General features: G+C 41.9%; 1 protein-coding gene across 1 annotated transcript in view; it reads right to left on the reverse strand.

Moving 5' to 3' along the window:
• The window catches only part of RHOH (ras homolog family member H), a 17989-nt gene extending 2779 nt beyond the window's left edge, over window positions 1–15210 (reverse strand). The window contains exons 1-3 of the mRNA XM_035896772.1: window positions 14953–15210; window positions 13780–13884; window positions 1–657 (exon numbers count right to left, since the gene is read on the reverse strand). Coding sequence (XP_035752665.1) covers window positions 1–430 — 430 coding nt within the window. The 5' untranslated portion in view covers window positions 431–657; window positions 13780–13884; window positions 14953–15210. The remainder of the gene's footprint in view (window positions 658–13779; window positions 13885–14952) is intronic.
• Window positions 15211–15374: the final 164 nt, after the last annotated feature.

The raw sequence follows: 15374 nt of genomic DNA on the forward strand, positions 1-15374 counted from the left end.
GCACGTCCTGGGCGAGCCGCTTCCCATCTATCGGGCTGATGCAGGAGGAACGGTAGGGCCCTGTGTCGCGCTGGTCAGTCTGAGTAGCCACTACCAAAATGGGGATGCGGGGCAAATGGCTGCGGATCTCGCCGATCCATTTGTTCCTCAGGTTCAGAAAGGAATTGTGGTTCGCTACCGAGTAGCACATTAATACCACGTCTGCCTGTTGGTATGAGAGGGGGCGAATGCTTCTGAAGGCATCGCTGCCAGATGTGTCCCAAAGACCTAGGCTAATCTGTACACCATCCATGAAGACATCCACTCCAGTATTTTCATATACAGTGGGTCTGTAGTCATCTGGAAAAGTCTCAGAGGTGAAACGTACCAAGAGAGATGTTTTCCCCACCGCGGAGTCTCCCACCAGGACACACTTGATTGAATCCAGCATTTTATTAACGTCCAGGGCCAAGAGCACCGTCTCAGCGCAGCAGGAGTGGGATAAAGAGATGCAGTGGTCTTGGGGGCTCTCTAGATAACTTCCATTTGGTGAGAAACCATTTGAATCTCTTTGCTTCTCAAGGCTTGACTGTGTCACTTGAGTCTAAAATCCCCTTCTCTCCCACACGGCTCTGTGGCACTGCTGGTTTTAATTCTTCAGTGAGTCAAATGACGTTTCTGAAAGAGTAAAACTAAAATGTAACATTTATAACCCACAGAGAACAGACCATTCTTCATCAAGATAAAGCCACCTGGACATGCCTTTGGACAGCCATGGGGAGCACCCCACGCCAAAGATGCTGAACCTTGCCATTCCCTCCCGGCCAGCTGTGTGTGTAGCAGCCATTCACATGAATAACCTTCCTGCTGCTCCACGGGGGCTAACAGTCCTATCACCTCTGCCATTCTCCACTGACACCAACTATTTTTTCCCTCAAATTGTCTAAAAAACTCATTAAATCAATTTAATGTCGGCATAACTGCTGCTAACCTGCTTTTAGCGAGACATTTCCTGCCTCTGACTTTCACCAAGGCTGCCAAAATCCTGAATCCCTCTTAACCGATCAGTTCAGATTCCCTTGAAAAAGTACCCATGCTCTCTAGAGGCAGTCAAGAGGAAAAAAACCCTTCACTAACAGATTTGAGCATTTAAGCAATCCTGTAATGAAAAGTAACGCAGAACCGCTTGTGACAACGAGGAAGCAAAGACTTCAGGTGTGAATCTTGAGCGACGTGAACCTTCATGGTTTTCACCCACAGCAAAAATACAAAAACGTTCAAACTTTTTCTTACAAGTCACTTTCTGCAAGTGAGAAGCACACGCCAGGGAAGCCCACACCACCAGTGCTTGCCCCAGCCAAACAATTTCATTTGAAAGGGGTACAGCTGCCCTGACATTTACTCTGTTGTAAAACTGAACTGAGAGTACCTCTTCAGAGTATGTAATTGCTTTTGAACTCCCGCCAGCATTCAGTCAAATTTTCCTATTTTGAAAGCGTTTGCCTCTCCCCCGCTAGCCACGTGCAGGATTCACTGCTCACACAGGGCGACACACAAGGTGCTCCGAAAATTGCTAACTGCAGAGCTGAAGGCAAAGGAGTTCTGCTCAATTAAATAATTTTTTTAAAGTATCACTGCATAATTTCAAAATGTCCTGTGTATGATAGATAAATAATATATTTCTGTCTCCTTCATGTGCAAAGAGAGATGCCACGGCTTCAGGTTATTTGCAGAAACTGAATGATGGCCACAAAAAGCATGTACTCTACGTTACGGTAAGGCTCTCCAGTTTCACTACCCGCCACCACCCCACCTTCCAATTTCTAGTAGGCTCAAAGCTTTGGCTTACTCCACAAAGGGAAAAAAACAAAGGAAGAGAAGAGAAAAGCGCTAGGCGAGCTTAGAGAGAACATTTTGCAGGCACTGACAGCTGCTACCAGCAACTTCCCCACTTTCATTTTGTAGTGAGGCAGTGCCCTACCTCCTCTCGGGCTGCCACCACGCCTGCATCTCACCCATCCGGTGCGCCGGCTGAAAGAAGACGTGTCGACGGCGTGGCTGGAGCACGTTGTTTTATAGAGGCGGCACCGAGCCGGCGGGGCAGCCCGGGTGCGCACCCGAGTTACCGGTATCTGGAGGAGCCGTTGCAACAGGCGGCGCTTCCTGGTCCGCCAGGGCCACCCCGCTCTCGTCACCTCAGCGCCCTTCTAGGAAGTGGGATGGAGGCCAAGGCCGCTTCACGGCACTCCTGGCTGCCGGGAAACGAGCTGCCCCGTGAATCTAAGTTTTGTTGGCAGCAGCTGGAAATCTGCTTTTAAAGGTTCGGTAGGTCTGACTCCACTGTCTCGCCTTCTCCATTCCCCAGGCGAGCTCTCAGGGGAATTAAACAAGACATTTACAAAATGTATCTATGAAAAATTCCAAAAGTGTATGCAGGATACACAGCCCCATTACTTAAATGCATCATCATCTTTCCTTCAGGGTATTCTACTTCAAAATTGTGTCAGCAGTACAGTGTTCAAACACCACAGTTCGCCACAAGCCGGTCACGTATGATTCAGACAAAACTGCGTGCCCCCAGGAGAAAGTTAGCCTGTACCAAGTCGCCTTCTCAGAACAAACATTTCTTTGCTGCAGGTAGTCCTTAATGTCTTCAGGCTTGTTATTTTGTGTATATTTCGTGGGGAAAAAATATATATATTTATGGGGGGGGGGGGGGGGGATATATATAAGTATACACATGTGGGGGAAAAAGCGGATGTCCAAAGCATGACTTTTGGTATTTCATAAATGCCAGAAGAGATAAAAGGACTGTTCTGCTACTCAGCTTGTTGATTACCCAGTCTGATTATGTTGGCTATTTTGAAAGAAAGTACGTAAATGATTAAAGACTAAAAAAGATACTAAGGACTAGTGAATATGGCTAGTCGACACACACAATAACAAAAGCTGAAATATTCCACCATGACAGTGCGGAATTGTTTTCAAAGCAAATTATATTGTTCTAGAATCCATTAATAAATAAAAATGAACAGCATATAATAAGGTCCATATTCTGGTCCTGTGGACAGATTGCCATCAGTGGTCCTGGTCTTGCTTTTGTTCACAGTCGTTTAGAGTTCATGAGCCTCTGTATATAGCTGGGACTACATATGTACATGCTGAAGATATATTTTTAATTATGCACATAGCCTGTCCTTGACACAGCCTCAGGGTAAAAGCAGTATTAGTGTATTAAAATAATTACTCAAGTTCGCCTTAATTAATGGAAAACTCTTTAGATTAAACATCAAGAGAAAACAATGTCCTTTAAAGGACAGGCCAGTACTGGGCACTCCTACACATCAGTGTACAACCAGTTGTGTAAATATTTGCAAAAGCTTTGGTTCTTTTCTCTCATATTATATACTACAGTCTTGGTCTGACAGTACAGCACGCTATGCCCATTAAAAGACTGCACAAAATCTTCTGATCACAGGTGGTTGGGTCTAAGCTGCTGACAGATATTTTTTTTTTCCCCCAACAGTTTGGTTTTCCAAATTTTACTGACTTTATCAAGTCCATTTTGGATCGGGAATTCCAGATATAAACCTGCATCTTCTTTTACACTACTTAGGTTTATGCTTTCTTCACTTGTAACAATAGAAGATTTTATTTGAATAATAAGTTGAGAGCTTTTATAATATTATTACGTATAAGAATATATGTCTAATTCTGATGCAGCCATTCTGCATAGTGACCTTCAATAAACTTTGGGATTAACCTCAAAGAAAATTCTTGCACAGTTTTAGATAGAGCACTGTTTTTTCAACTGTATCATACTGTCTATGTAACTAATGCAACGTTTATGTTCTTTGCTTTCCTATTTTTGTTCCCTCTGTCTTTGGAATACAGAGCCTTGGCACGGCGTGTGGTTATAGAGCCCTCGGACCTCACTGGCGACGTGAGCACAAGGAGCCATACAACATGCGCGCTCCGGGCACTGCCCCCCCTGCACCTCAGCGATCTCATGCAAGTAAATGCCTCACGCTTGATCATGGCTGAACGTGATAAGGAGAAGGGGAGCAGTGTTATCAAACCCTAACGTGATGGGATGGGAAGAGGAGCACAGCAGCACCAAGCTCTTTGCAGGTGGGGGATTCAATCCCATGAAAAACTAATCTAGTATTTGTTGAAACAAATACACCAACAAAGGAAAGCCAGACTGCTTGTGTCAGAAGGGGTAAGTTTATCAACTGACCCAAATGGGATTTTTATTTACTCCTGGAATGCCTCTGGCATCTACTATAAGATTATTGTGAGCATGGCTCTCTATGGCTAAACATCTGCAGGGGATGGACAGTGTCTTAATGATAGGGGAAAATAAAAAGAGTCAGGAACTCCTAATTTCAAAACCTATCTTGGATGTTGATTGTGCACCCTGGGGTAGGCTGGGATTTGAAAGGAATTAGCTCATACGTAAGCAAACCACGCAGGAAAGACAACAGGCTTTTTAGATCAGGCAGTCACAAAATGCTTCAGAGAGTTAAAGCAATTAACATGATATCTATTATTGCCATTATCCGGTCCCTACCACAATTACATCTCAGTGCAGTTCCTGTTGATAGCAGGATAAGAGCAGGCTAATTTTTCAGTTTGAGCACTGTGTACCACTAGCTCTTGAAGAGAACTGATGTTGCGAGGAAGTAAAAATATTTATACTAATTAAAAAAGTTGAGAACCACTGGAGAGAATTCCACTTGCTGTGCAATGCTTGAATGCGCATATCGCCTTTGCCTGCCCACAATACTCCTGTTAAGTCCCACCTCATGGAGAGATGGGGTCTGCAAACAGTGTCTACAGTTCTCTATCGTGTTGATTATAATCACTGCTCCTTCGAACTGCATCGTGGATACATAAAAGCTCTCTTTGCATCTCATAGAGGTTCTCGAGGAGACGAGGGGACATGGAGGCTACCCTTACCAGAAGAGCGTGCAGCTTTACACCTTCCCCTCGGAGGGGACATGGAGGCTACCCTTACTGACCAGAAGAGCGTGCAGCTTTACACCTTCCCCTCCATGGGTACAGCGGGCACGGCAGGGCACGGACGGGGCCTGAGGACAACTCTTGTGAGCAGAAGGAGAGGGAGGAGGAGGAGGACGCCTGGCAGGAAATCAAGACAGGGCAGAGATGCTGTTGCCTGCTTAGAGGCAGCACCCAGAAGATGCGGCAGGGAGATGATTGGCCCCTGTGACCAAGATACCATGACCATTGTGGATCCGGTCTGGATGCTCAGCTAGATCACCAGCTTGCCAAGGTCATGCTACCTTATTTTCAACTCTGTGGGTGAGTTGTACTTGCTCCATTCAGATACAAATCTCCAGACCGCTGCACAGGCCTTTGCTGCTACAGCACGGGGCTACTGAAAACTAATACATCAGCTGTAGTCCATCTGGAGACTGCAGCTGGTCTGCAAGCAAATGGCCCCTCGCTGCAAAGTTTCCTGTCATGCATTCATTAAGCTGATGCTCTGACATTTGCGTTAGCTGCCTCCTGGTTTGTAAACTCATTTTAAGATGATTTTGATCTATAATACTAAGTGGCCCTGGTCTTGCCAGTCTAGGAAACAACCTCCCTCCTGCTCAGACAGTGTCAGCATCTCAGTCCATAGCGGTATTCAGGGGAGGCACCATTGCCGTGAAGGAGAACTGGCTCACAGCCCGTACCTTTGCAAGGTGCTGCATCTTTTACCCAAACTACTCCACCAAAAAATCTGTATTCAACTCATTCGCTTTCCCAGCAGGCTGCCACAGGGGCCATTTTTATTCTCTGGCCCAAGAGCAAGGTGGCAGGTTACTTCATCAGCCAGAATGCTTCAGCTGTCTGGTGTATTTATGATACTGATAGATAATTGCCTGGCTCTCTCTCAATGTGTTTTTATATTTTAAAGAATTGAGAGGATGCCTAGAAGCTTGGATGAGAGCTTTTATACAGATATTTTACCCTTAAGTACAATCATAAGTACAATGCTTCCTAACGTTAGAAGAGCAAGCAACATGCAATGAACCCATATTTTCAAAGCCAGGATGTCTTGTCATGTCAAAAACAATCTTCTTCCAGCATTAAAAAAAATTACAGGCATAACAACTTAGACATTTTTCTTTCACTCCCTTATTCACAAAACTGAAATCCTGTTCCTGTTTTCAAACTTCAGTGCTTTGTTTTGAAAAAATACAAAACTTTTTTTTTTTTGTTAATTTCTAATTTATGAAATCTAAAGGAAATGGACAAGCACTTTCTTAGGAGCCTTTGCAAAAAAATCACTTCTGGATCAAGACAACACCTGAAATTCTAAACCTCAGTTTCTTTCTTTGGCATTTTTAACAACTGAAACTGAAGGAAATAATTTATGATCAAATATTCAGTCATCTTGCCGACTTTATTACTAGCAAGGGAACTCAAGTCATCGGATTTAAAGGAAATTCCCTCATATTGAAAACGGGGAATCTTGCTATAAAATAATGACAAATACAGACCAATGTTGTTTAGAAGATAAAATTAGATGTTAAGTCCTAGTAAAGGGATGAAAGCTTTCTGTGTAAGAAAATGTACATATTTACACACACGCTTACACAATGCACATACATATAAAGCTGTATAGTGAGATATCTTAAACTAAAAATTGCTAGTTCTTTGCTTTAGTAATAGTATCTATAATGAATTATATGTAAGCAATGGATAATGACATGCCTAAAGATCTATTCAATTTACTACAGTCACTGACAAAAACTATTGAACTCTCATTTTAATTACCCAATTAGACAAAAGAAATATTTACCTTCAAGAACACTTTAGCTGTGACTAATCACACCTTGATTCAGCTACTTACAAATTAAACATGAACACAAATGATTAGAACCACTCCAAAAATTAACAAGGGGTCCATAAGACTCCCATGTATTGATCTGAGATCCTAAATTCAGTAGAAGTCAATGAGATCTGGCAGTGCTAAGTACCTGCTTCAAAATTCAAGCCATGAGTCTGAAGTAATTTTTCTCCACATTTATGGCATGACATTGTAAATGACAGACTATGTGGTACTGGTGGCACTACAGGGCATTTTCAGAAGTGACCTATTTTCAGTATAAATGTTGCATCCTCTCCAAATTAAAATTTGGGTGAATTGAGTGTAGGAAAGTAACCCCTTCACAGAGGACCAGCTCATGTGCCGTTCTGAGTCTCATCCAATATCCTCCAAAGTCAGTAGAAATGGAGCGGCATGTCGTGCCCGAAGCGTGGCATGTGCCCTTGCGCTTACCGAGCATTTGCCTTCTGCAAGATACCGGGTATGTCACCTTCCTTTCACACCCTTCCCTGTGATAATTTTTTCTTCTCTGCTCTTAAACAGAGAAGAAATTCTTCTTGAGTCTCACCACAGATCCAGTCGTACATGGAGCAGCTGGTGTGCAAATGTCACGCGTGTGTATGTTCGAGCACAGAAGTTCTCCAACCATCTGCCCGTCTGCGTTCCCTCATAAGCTCTGTTTTTGTACACACATGAATACTTATATATATGTGTGTATATATTCACCACTGGCATAGAACTACTTTTGGGTCCAGATGGGGATACAGATACACTTGCAGATGAATGCGCATAAAGCGCTCGGCGCTGACTATACTGCTATCACATCCACCTATGAAAGTTACTCAGTCTGGCTGAATGGACTCCCAGTTCAAAAGCAAATTTTCACCCAAGTCTAACTGCGTGGTAGCCAAACTGAAGGACCGATATTATAAAATGCGCACTATGTAAGCAATTTACTTCAATGAGACTACTGTGTGTGTAGAATTATTCACATGTGGAAATGTTTGCAGCTTTGGGCCCCAAACCACTTCAAATTTTTCATGCCACATCCTCTTTTAACACAGTTCACCTTTCTTGAAGTTTGAGAGGAATCAAAAAGCCACTTACAACATATTTTTGTAGGGTTTTTTTCACAGGTTTAACTCTTCAAAATCTCCTCAAATTTTTTTGGCTCACAAAATGTGAAGTCCTCTTTTATTTAGAACCTCCAACAATGATTGTGTTCTCTTTCTAGAAAGCCTGGCCCTTTCCCTATTTCTGTGTGGGGATTTTTTTTGACCATCTGCAAATACAGGCTTAATCATCATGAAGTATCCATTTCCCTTTCATACACAGTAGTATTTGTTAGTTGTAAATAAGCATTTGTAATTTTTTCCAGAATTATGCATTATTTGCTAGACTGGATGCATAGAAGTGTATATGTGTGTATATATGCACAAAAATAAATCAGTGTATATTTCAAAACATAACTATTGCAATTATGAATCTATACATCCATGTATAAGAAATATGACATCCATATGCACATGCATGAGTTTGTATGTCTATATAAATACATAGACATGTATCTATACATATATAGACATGTATATATATACATACACTGATACTCATTACTTTGCAGAAGACTTTCCTTCAGACTGCTAAATGAAACAGACGCATATTCAGTGTAAGATATCTTACTTCATTTGAAAACCTGCGTACATATTTTGCATCAAAGAATGGATGCGTTGTTGAAATTACCGTGGTCTTTAAATTATTTTATTTCTACGTATAGGTACGCCTGTGTATTTGTACACACATGAGCAGAAATGACTGCTGTGCTAAATCTGGATTTGCAATAACACAGGTATATAACTGAGAGATAATAGTCTTACACAAAAATTACATAGTCACACACTGTGAGCAATTTCATTTCTACTGCGCATGCAGCCGGTACGTTTTTCAGGCACATCTTTACCATATGTTACAATGATTTGTTTTTAAGGAGATGCATGGATTTATATCAAATCCCCCAGACGTGTAACTTGGTAAAATGTTAAAACTAACAACCTGGCAACTCCATGTACGCTCTTGCATTTACTGCCGAAAGGGCTTCCTCTCTTTCGGAGCCTGTGTAGAGCCCACTGTAGGGGAGAGGGCTGCCTGCAGGGTGTTTCGGCTCCAACCTGGGGTAGGTCCGCGCTCGTCTCCCTTGTCTGCACGGTACCTGATCTTAAACGCTAACAAGAAGTCAGTATTAACAGTATAGCTAATATATGAACCATGCAGGTGATGTAACAGCCTCCCCAGTGTTAAAAAGTCTTTAAAAAATTGTCCTACCATTTCTCCACTGCCCTCCACAGATCCCTTGCAAGACCTCCAGGGTTACTTTCAGAAATCTATTCAGGTTTAACTTTTCCCTGGCTTCATAAGAGGCCTACCACAAAATAAGGAGACTCTCAAGCCCAGATCTTCTGCCCCCTAACCTCAGGGTGGGGAGAAGATGGTTCTCCATGTTCATGAAGTTATGTATTTGCATAAGTTTGATTTCAGTGGGAGGTAAAGGCGGACGAGGAAAATATTAGTTAGAACAGAATTATCCAGTGTTTGATGGAAGATTATGTTTGCGTATTTTGTGATAGGAATAAAATGTGTTAAATGTAGAGGTATTCTGAGCAGCAAATAATGATGCTTCAGTTAATCAAATAGTTCAGAATAACCACTTCTTGCTAAAACATGTTGATTTTTTCTTTAATTTGGGAAGAATGCCTATTTACTGCACGTCACTGTTCAGTTTTGCTGTGATGAATGTTAAACTTCTCGAGTTAATGAGAAAGTAAGCAACAATAATTTGGTTATTTATTTAATTACACTGAGAAACTGGCTGACAGTTTTAGCTTTTCCCCTTAGAACTGCCAGCAACAAAAAGCTTTTTCTTGTCTCTGTATATATGAGACGGTTCAAAACCATAGTCTCAATTTCAGCCAGAGGGAAACTGCCACCTTTTTAAGTTCATTCCTAAATTTTGTGTGTGCACGCATCTACATTAAAATGTTAAAAATTCAGAGGGCTTGCCTGGAAATAATTTCAATCCCTTTACAAGTAGAAGGTGCAATATGAAACATACAATTATCGGAACTTTTCCTGCATTTGTTGATTTAAGGTCTTTATCCTTTCAATTTGTTTTATAAATTAAAAAAGGAGTTGCCTTCCACAATCTGTCCCACAACTCAGTATTCACGCACTGTAAGCAGCAAAGGATAAAATAACACATAATATGTATTTACAAGACAGGTAGGAAAATATTTTTTCTCACTATGTAGCATCCTTAGAATCCTTTAGTTGTAGTAAATTAACTTAAACACAATGAATGGGCACGCCTACTTGCCTACATGTAATTGCCTATGTCCTATGCTTATTTACAATTAAAGCCCAATTTCAAGATTTTATTTTTTTCTGAAATTAGCACAAGCTGTACCTGGTAGTTCAGATTTTACATTGATTTATATCTTACACCAAGCATACGCCAGAGCAGAATATTTATTTCAAGGCCTGCTTTCCTTCACTTTTCTCCGATTCCAGTATAACCTTAATCTCTTGTCACTTTTATGTAAACCATGTAACATTGCAGGCAGCACTGGGTCATAGGGAATAGGTTAAGAGGAGAAAACTCTTTACCACCAAAAGCAATATATAAATCCTCCATTCTTCAGTATTTTGAGGAGCCATTTCAGATACTTAAAGCTGACATCTATTTGTCTTTCAGATGGTTTAAAGATCACGCAAATCCCCACGCTACAGTAAATCTTAATGCAGAGTTTCTGTTTTTCAGCGGGAAGCATAGAAAGTTTTCCTTGATTTTCTTGATTTTTGCATATTTTACATGAAAATGATCACACACATGAAAAGAAAGATATTTTAGGAGAGCTACGTTTGAACATTATGAGAACATTTCCCATGCTTTATTTTTTAATCCTGGCAGACTTGATTCAAACTCAGAGATATTTTACCCAACGGCTTTTCATCCAGAATTAAAACTCCACTGAAAGATGCATGAATTTTAAAACCTGCATTTAAATTGATGGGAACAAAAGAAATTACATGAGGCATTTTTTAAGACAGATGTTTTATAATTTTTTTTGTAATGAGAAAAACATAAGCACACAGAGGAAGTTAATAGATAATTCAGTATGTCATTAGTTCAATAACTTTGAACTCTAAAGACTTTACTGGTTTTTAAGCACAGTCATTTAAAGAAAAAAAAGGCAAGTTGCAAACTGAGTGTCCACTGGCACATCTATTGACAAAAGGAAAGAACGCTTTTCTCGCTAGAGTGAGAGGTTTCATATTCTTTCAGTGCCCATGTGCACAGGAGACAACCAAAACAGTCCCCTAACTACGTAGGGGTCTTGGTCTCACACTTTTCTATTAGGAGAGCCAGTCCTATCTGCAGTTTGAGATAAACCCGGATGACCTTCAAAAGCAACTCACTGTCACTCATGAGGAAAAGAGGAATCACCAGATGGTACAGCAATCTCAAACCGGGCAAGTGTCAGTTATGGAGGCGGGCACTCCCCGCTCACACTTGTGTGTGACAGGCGGCATCATCCACGCTAAGTAACCACAACCCTTCGTGCTGGCTTCTGCCAGGAGAGGTGTTCGTTCCCTTTCCGGCACATGCTGGGTCTTTCCTATGCGATAGGTCACCACAGCCCCCCTGTTGGGGAAAACCCCAAACCATAGCAGAATCCACGTGTGGTTTCCAGTGGGTTCACACATTTCGGCAGGTAAAAGCAAGCATGCCAAGTTCAGCCCCACCCTCATCCCTTAGGAATTCACACTTATAGGACTGTTGCTCCCTGCTACGTTGGCAGCAGCTCATTTTAGACCTGATACACCAAGGTTTTGAACCTATGACTTCCAGTGCTGACGCTCACTGCTGCATTACAGAGGTTTTGCTGGCTCCAAAATTCTCCCCTTCCACTGTGGACCAACACTTTTGGTGGATTAGGAAGGCTTTCCAGTTCTTCACTGACAAAAGAACTGAAGCATAACTAAATTCTGCTGAGCGCGTATGAAACTGTATTTGGTTTTGTGGAGGAGTGCTAATGGCAGGCTACAGCCCACAAATTTTGTTGTTACATCGCTTTGTTGTATTTGTGTGATCCTGTCCAGTATTTTAAAGCCATAATGCTTTAATATTGGGCTTGAGACAGCTGCAGCCAACTTCCTTTCTTAATTACTGCGCTGGGATTATCCCAAGACATTTTTCAGCTGTAAGCTGTGCTCATAGGATGGAAACATTTAAAAACTGATGATTTAATAAAACCACACACCGCTGGCCAAAAAGTGAGAACCTAATTTGGAAATTATGTTAAGCTGTGTAGCATGATGCCTGAAACGTCCCATTAAGACTTTGGAAAAAGGCAAGTTTCACAGTTGCTTCGTGAATTTCTTTTCAAACCGTAATCAAAAGCATTATAAAAAATTCTGCAATATTTCATTGCATGGTCAATGCCAAATTGAATTAATCACTTCAACGGTGCATTCAGTAACATCCGACTGTTTCTTAATGAAAACTACAGAATCACAGCACCAACATTTTACAGAGAAAATGGGGGTGTTTGCTTTAGGCAGAAGAGGCATTTTCCATTGAAAATCTTCTTCATTTAAAGCTCCTAACGCAGCTGCTGCTATGCATCTAGAGCTGCACAGCAAAAGCAAGAGGAGAAACAGCAGAATTTCATCTCTCTGCCAGGGCGTCCTCCCAGCTGGTTATCAGAAAGTGCCACCAAGAAAAGCTCCTCAGGACTTCTGGTGGTGCAGCCCTGCTGCTCTACAAGACGGGCCAGAGGCGCAGCCTGCAAGGCTGCCACCACAATGTCTGCTCGTTTCCTGTGTGCTCTGGGACTACCGCAAAGCGTCCACTGACATCTTTAAGGATTTATATGGCTTGCCCCTCGCTGTACAAGAGATCGCCTCCCTGATATCACTGGCACTGGCAGCTGTTACCAGCTCATGTGACTTTAAAATCAACCTCTTGGTTGCTTGGGTTTATGCAGCATGGAGAGTGCTTTCATTTCATCCCCAAATTCACACTCCCAACGGAGGAGCTGAGACTGAATCTGTTAAACTTCTACATATAAACATTTTCTTGAGAAAGCTGGTCACCAGGCTGGAAAAGTATTTTAGTAACTTTCTGGAACTATAGCTTCAACTTCATGGCTTTACTGTGCTGCATGTAGCTATAGGGACTGTCTTCCGAAGTATAGGGAATCATGTGAGGCCTGATGCTCTTCTGCCATGAGGCCATCTCACACTGCTTCGGCACGGTAAAATTCCCTTAAAACAGGATTAAATGACAGTAGTTTACAGCCACTTTGCCCTGCCGATGGACAATGTGTCTGGCTATACATGAGGACAAGTCCATTTTTAAAAATTTTAATTCTTTGCTCTGGAACTTAGATAGCAGGTACAGATTACTTATAAAAACATAGATTCTCTACAAATACAAAACTACTATTTTTTCTGGTTTGTAGCACCTAATATAGTGAATATAAAGCTTGCTATTATGCCCCAGCAAGGCCTACTCTCTCGATTTAGCAGGAAGCAAGTGCACGTGGGGCCTTTCTGCCCTGCAGTTACTGCCCAAGTCTCAGATATGGTATTTGCATCAAGTTGTACACACTTTACACAGTGGTAAATTGGACTTCACTTGTGTGATCCATCTTTGGAGCTGTCTCTGAAAAATGAGATTAAATGCTGTTCTAAAGTCAAGTTAAGTATACATGTATGGTCTTTTCTACTGGAACATTTGTAAAGGTCCACTGATTCTAAACGGTGGGGTTTGGAAATGTGAAATACAAAGCAGCACGATGCAGTGCACAATCCCACCTTATTCTTGCAGCAGCAGGAGACGGGCATGGACTGACAGATCTGCTTGTGTAACAACTACCTAATCTCGTTCATCCTACCTTTTTCCTCTGCAAGTATTTTCTTCAGGATAAATCCCATGTTAAAGCTGGCCTCCTCCAGATGCCACAGCCCCACTCCCGCCCCATCCACAGGTGGAAACACGGCTGAAAGAAGAAGTTAGAGAATCTTAAAGCCACATTCAGATTTTTTGCGGGGACCTGTGTCAGAGGGATGGTTCCGGCCTCTGTGTGCTTCCTCCTCATTCACCTTTTAGATTAACTACCTCTCACTGCAATGTAACAAGACCATCCTGCCACCGCTAGAGCATCGTAAGATGCCGGTTTTGTAAGCAGAATCTAGAAATGGGTGTGCACAGATGTGCACACATGAACACACACACACATGCTGCTCTCTAAGGGAATCCCCCACCGTGAGCATGACACGGTTGGTTCAGAAAGCAGAGGAGAAGCCATGGGGGTGAGACGAAAGCAAAGAGTTACAGCCGCGGCCATTTAGACGTCAAACGAAGCCCTTCCATCTCAGAAGGTGGCAGAGGCACTTGTTAGACCCAGCGGGGCCAGGCAGCTGCTGGAACCAGAGCCAGTGACAGATACGTTGGCAGATTAAAAGTACTTCGACTCTCACTTCAGTCCTAAGAACCTAAATTTCACCTTTCTCAAATTCCCATCATAAAATCTTCACCTACATTTACTTGGCAACATTTAAGATGAAGTTTTCCCATAACCATGACGTACTTCACAAATGGGGAAGAAAGCCATCCTTTGAGGTGTAGCAGGTTTACACAAGCCTGTCTCTCCTGGGTTCGTAGTTCATAGAACAGCAAAGCAGATTGGAACCAGACCCACCATTTTTAGAGTAAACCCATTTTCTCTCTTTTTTCTTACAACAGTTAACATGGAAAATACTGGCACGGCACAGCCCGTCACACCCCTCTTTCTACTTTTACACAAGGCCTTTTTACGCCAAAGCAGAAACAAACTTTGGAACAAATGAAAATCCAGGAGATAAACAACCTGGGGCAGGATTAGACCGCTGTTTAACAGGATATCACAATACTGTGTATTTAATAGATGGTCTTAAAAGTAAAACCAATTATGTAAGTCAATTTCACAAATGTATTAATAAAACTAAAGATACAGAATTTGATTTGGAATATCAATTCACATTTATAGACATTTATAAAAAAAAAAAAGAAAACGCAAAGAACTCACCAGACACAGGAAGCTGAAAGCGGCTGCTGGAAATAAATGTTACGGAAGTCAACTATTCTAGTTGAGATAGGCGAAGAAAAAAAGAAGAGTGGTGTTCTGTGCTCTTGGCTTTTTCAGATAGACTTCTATTTTAGCAGATTAGAACAATTATATTATTGAGAAGAAAAAAAAAAAAAAACAAAAACCTCAAGGTAACCAGAGACCACTGCGCATGCAGGCCAAATTAGTCCTGGCAGCTGGGTCTATCTCATCCGGAGGCAGCAGTGACAGTGTAGTGTGACGAGAAATAGCGGAGTGGTTTAGGGTAAGTCAGCTTCCTGGTGAGAGCTCCTCAGCTCTGCCTGTGTGGGTTTTGTTGTGGGTTGGTACATGAGTGTACATGTCTTTCTCTCTTTGGTGACTATGGGAGCAGATCTAAAAAC

The sequence above is a fragment of the Egretta garzetta genome, unplaced genomic scaffold, assembly GCF_000687185.1.
Source record: "Egretta garzetta isolate BGI_Z169 unplaced genomic scaffold, ASM68718v1 scaffold256, whole genome shotgun sequence".
Taxonomy (NCBI): Eukaryota; Metazoa; Chordata; class Aves; order Pelecaniformes; family Ardeidae; genus Egretta; species Egretta garzetta.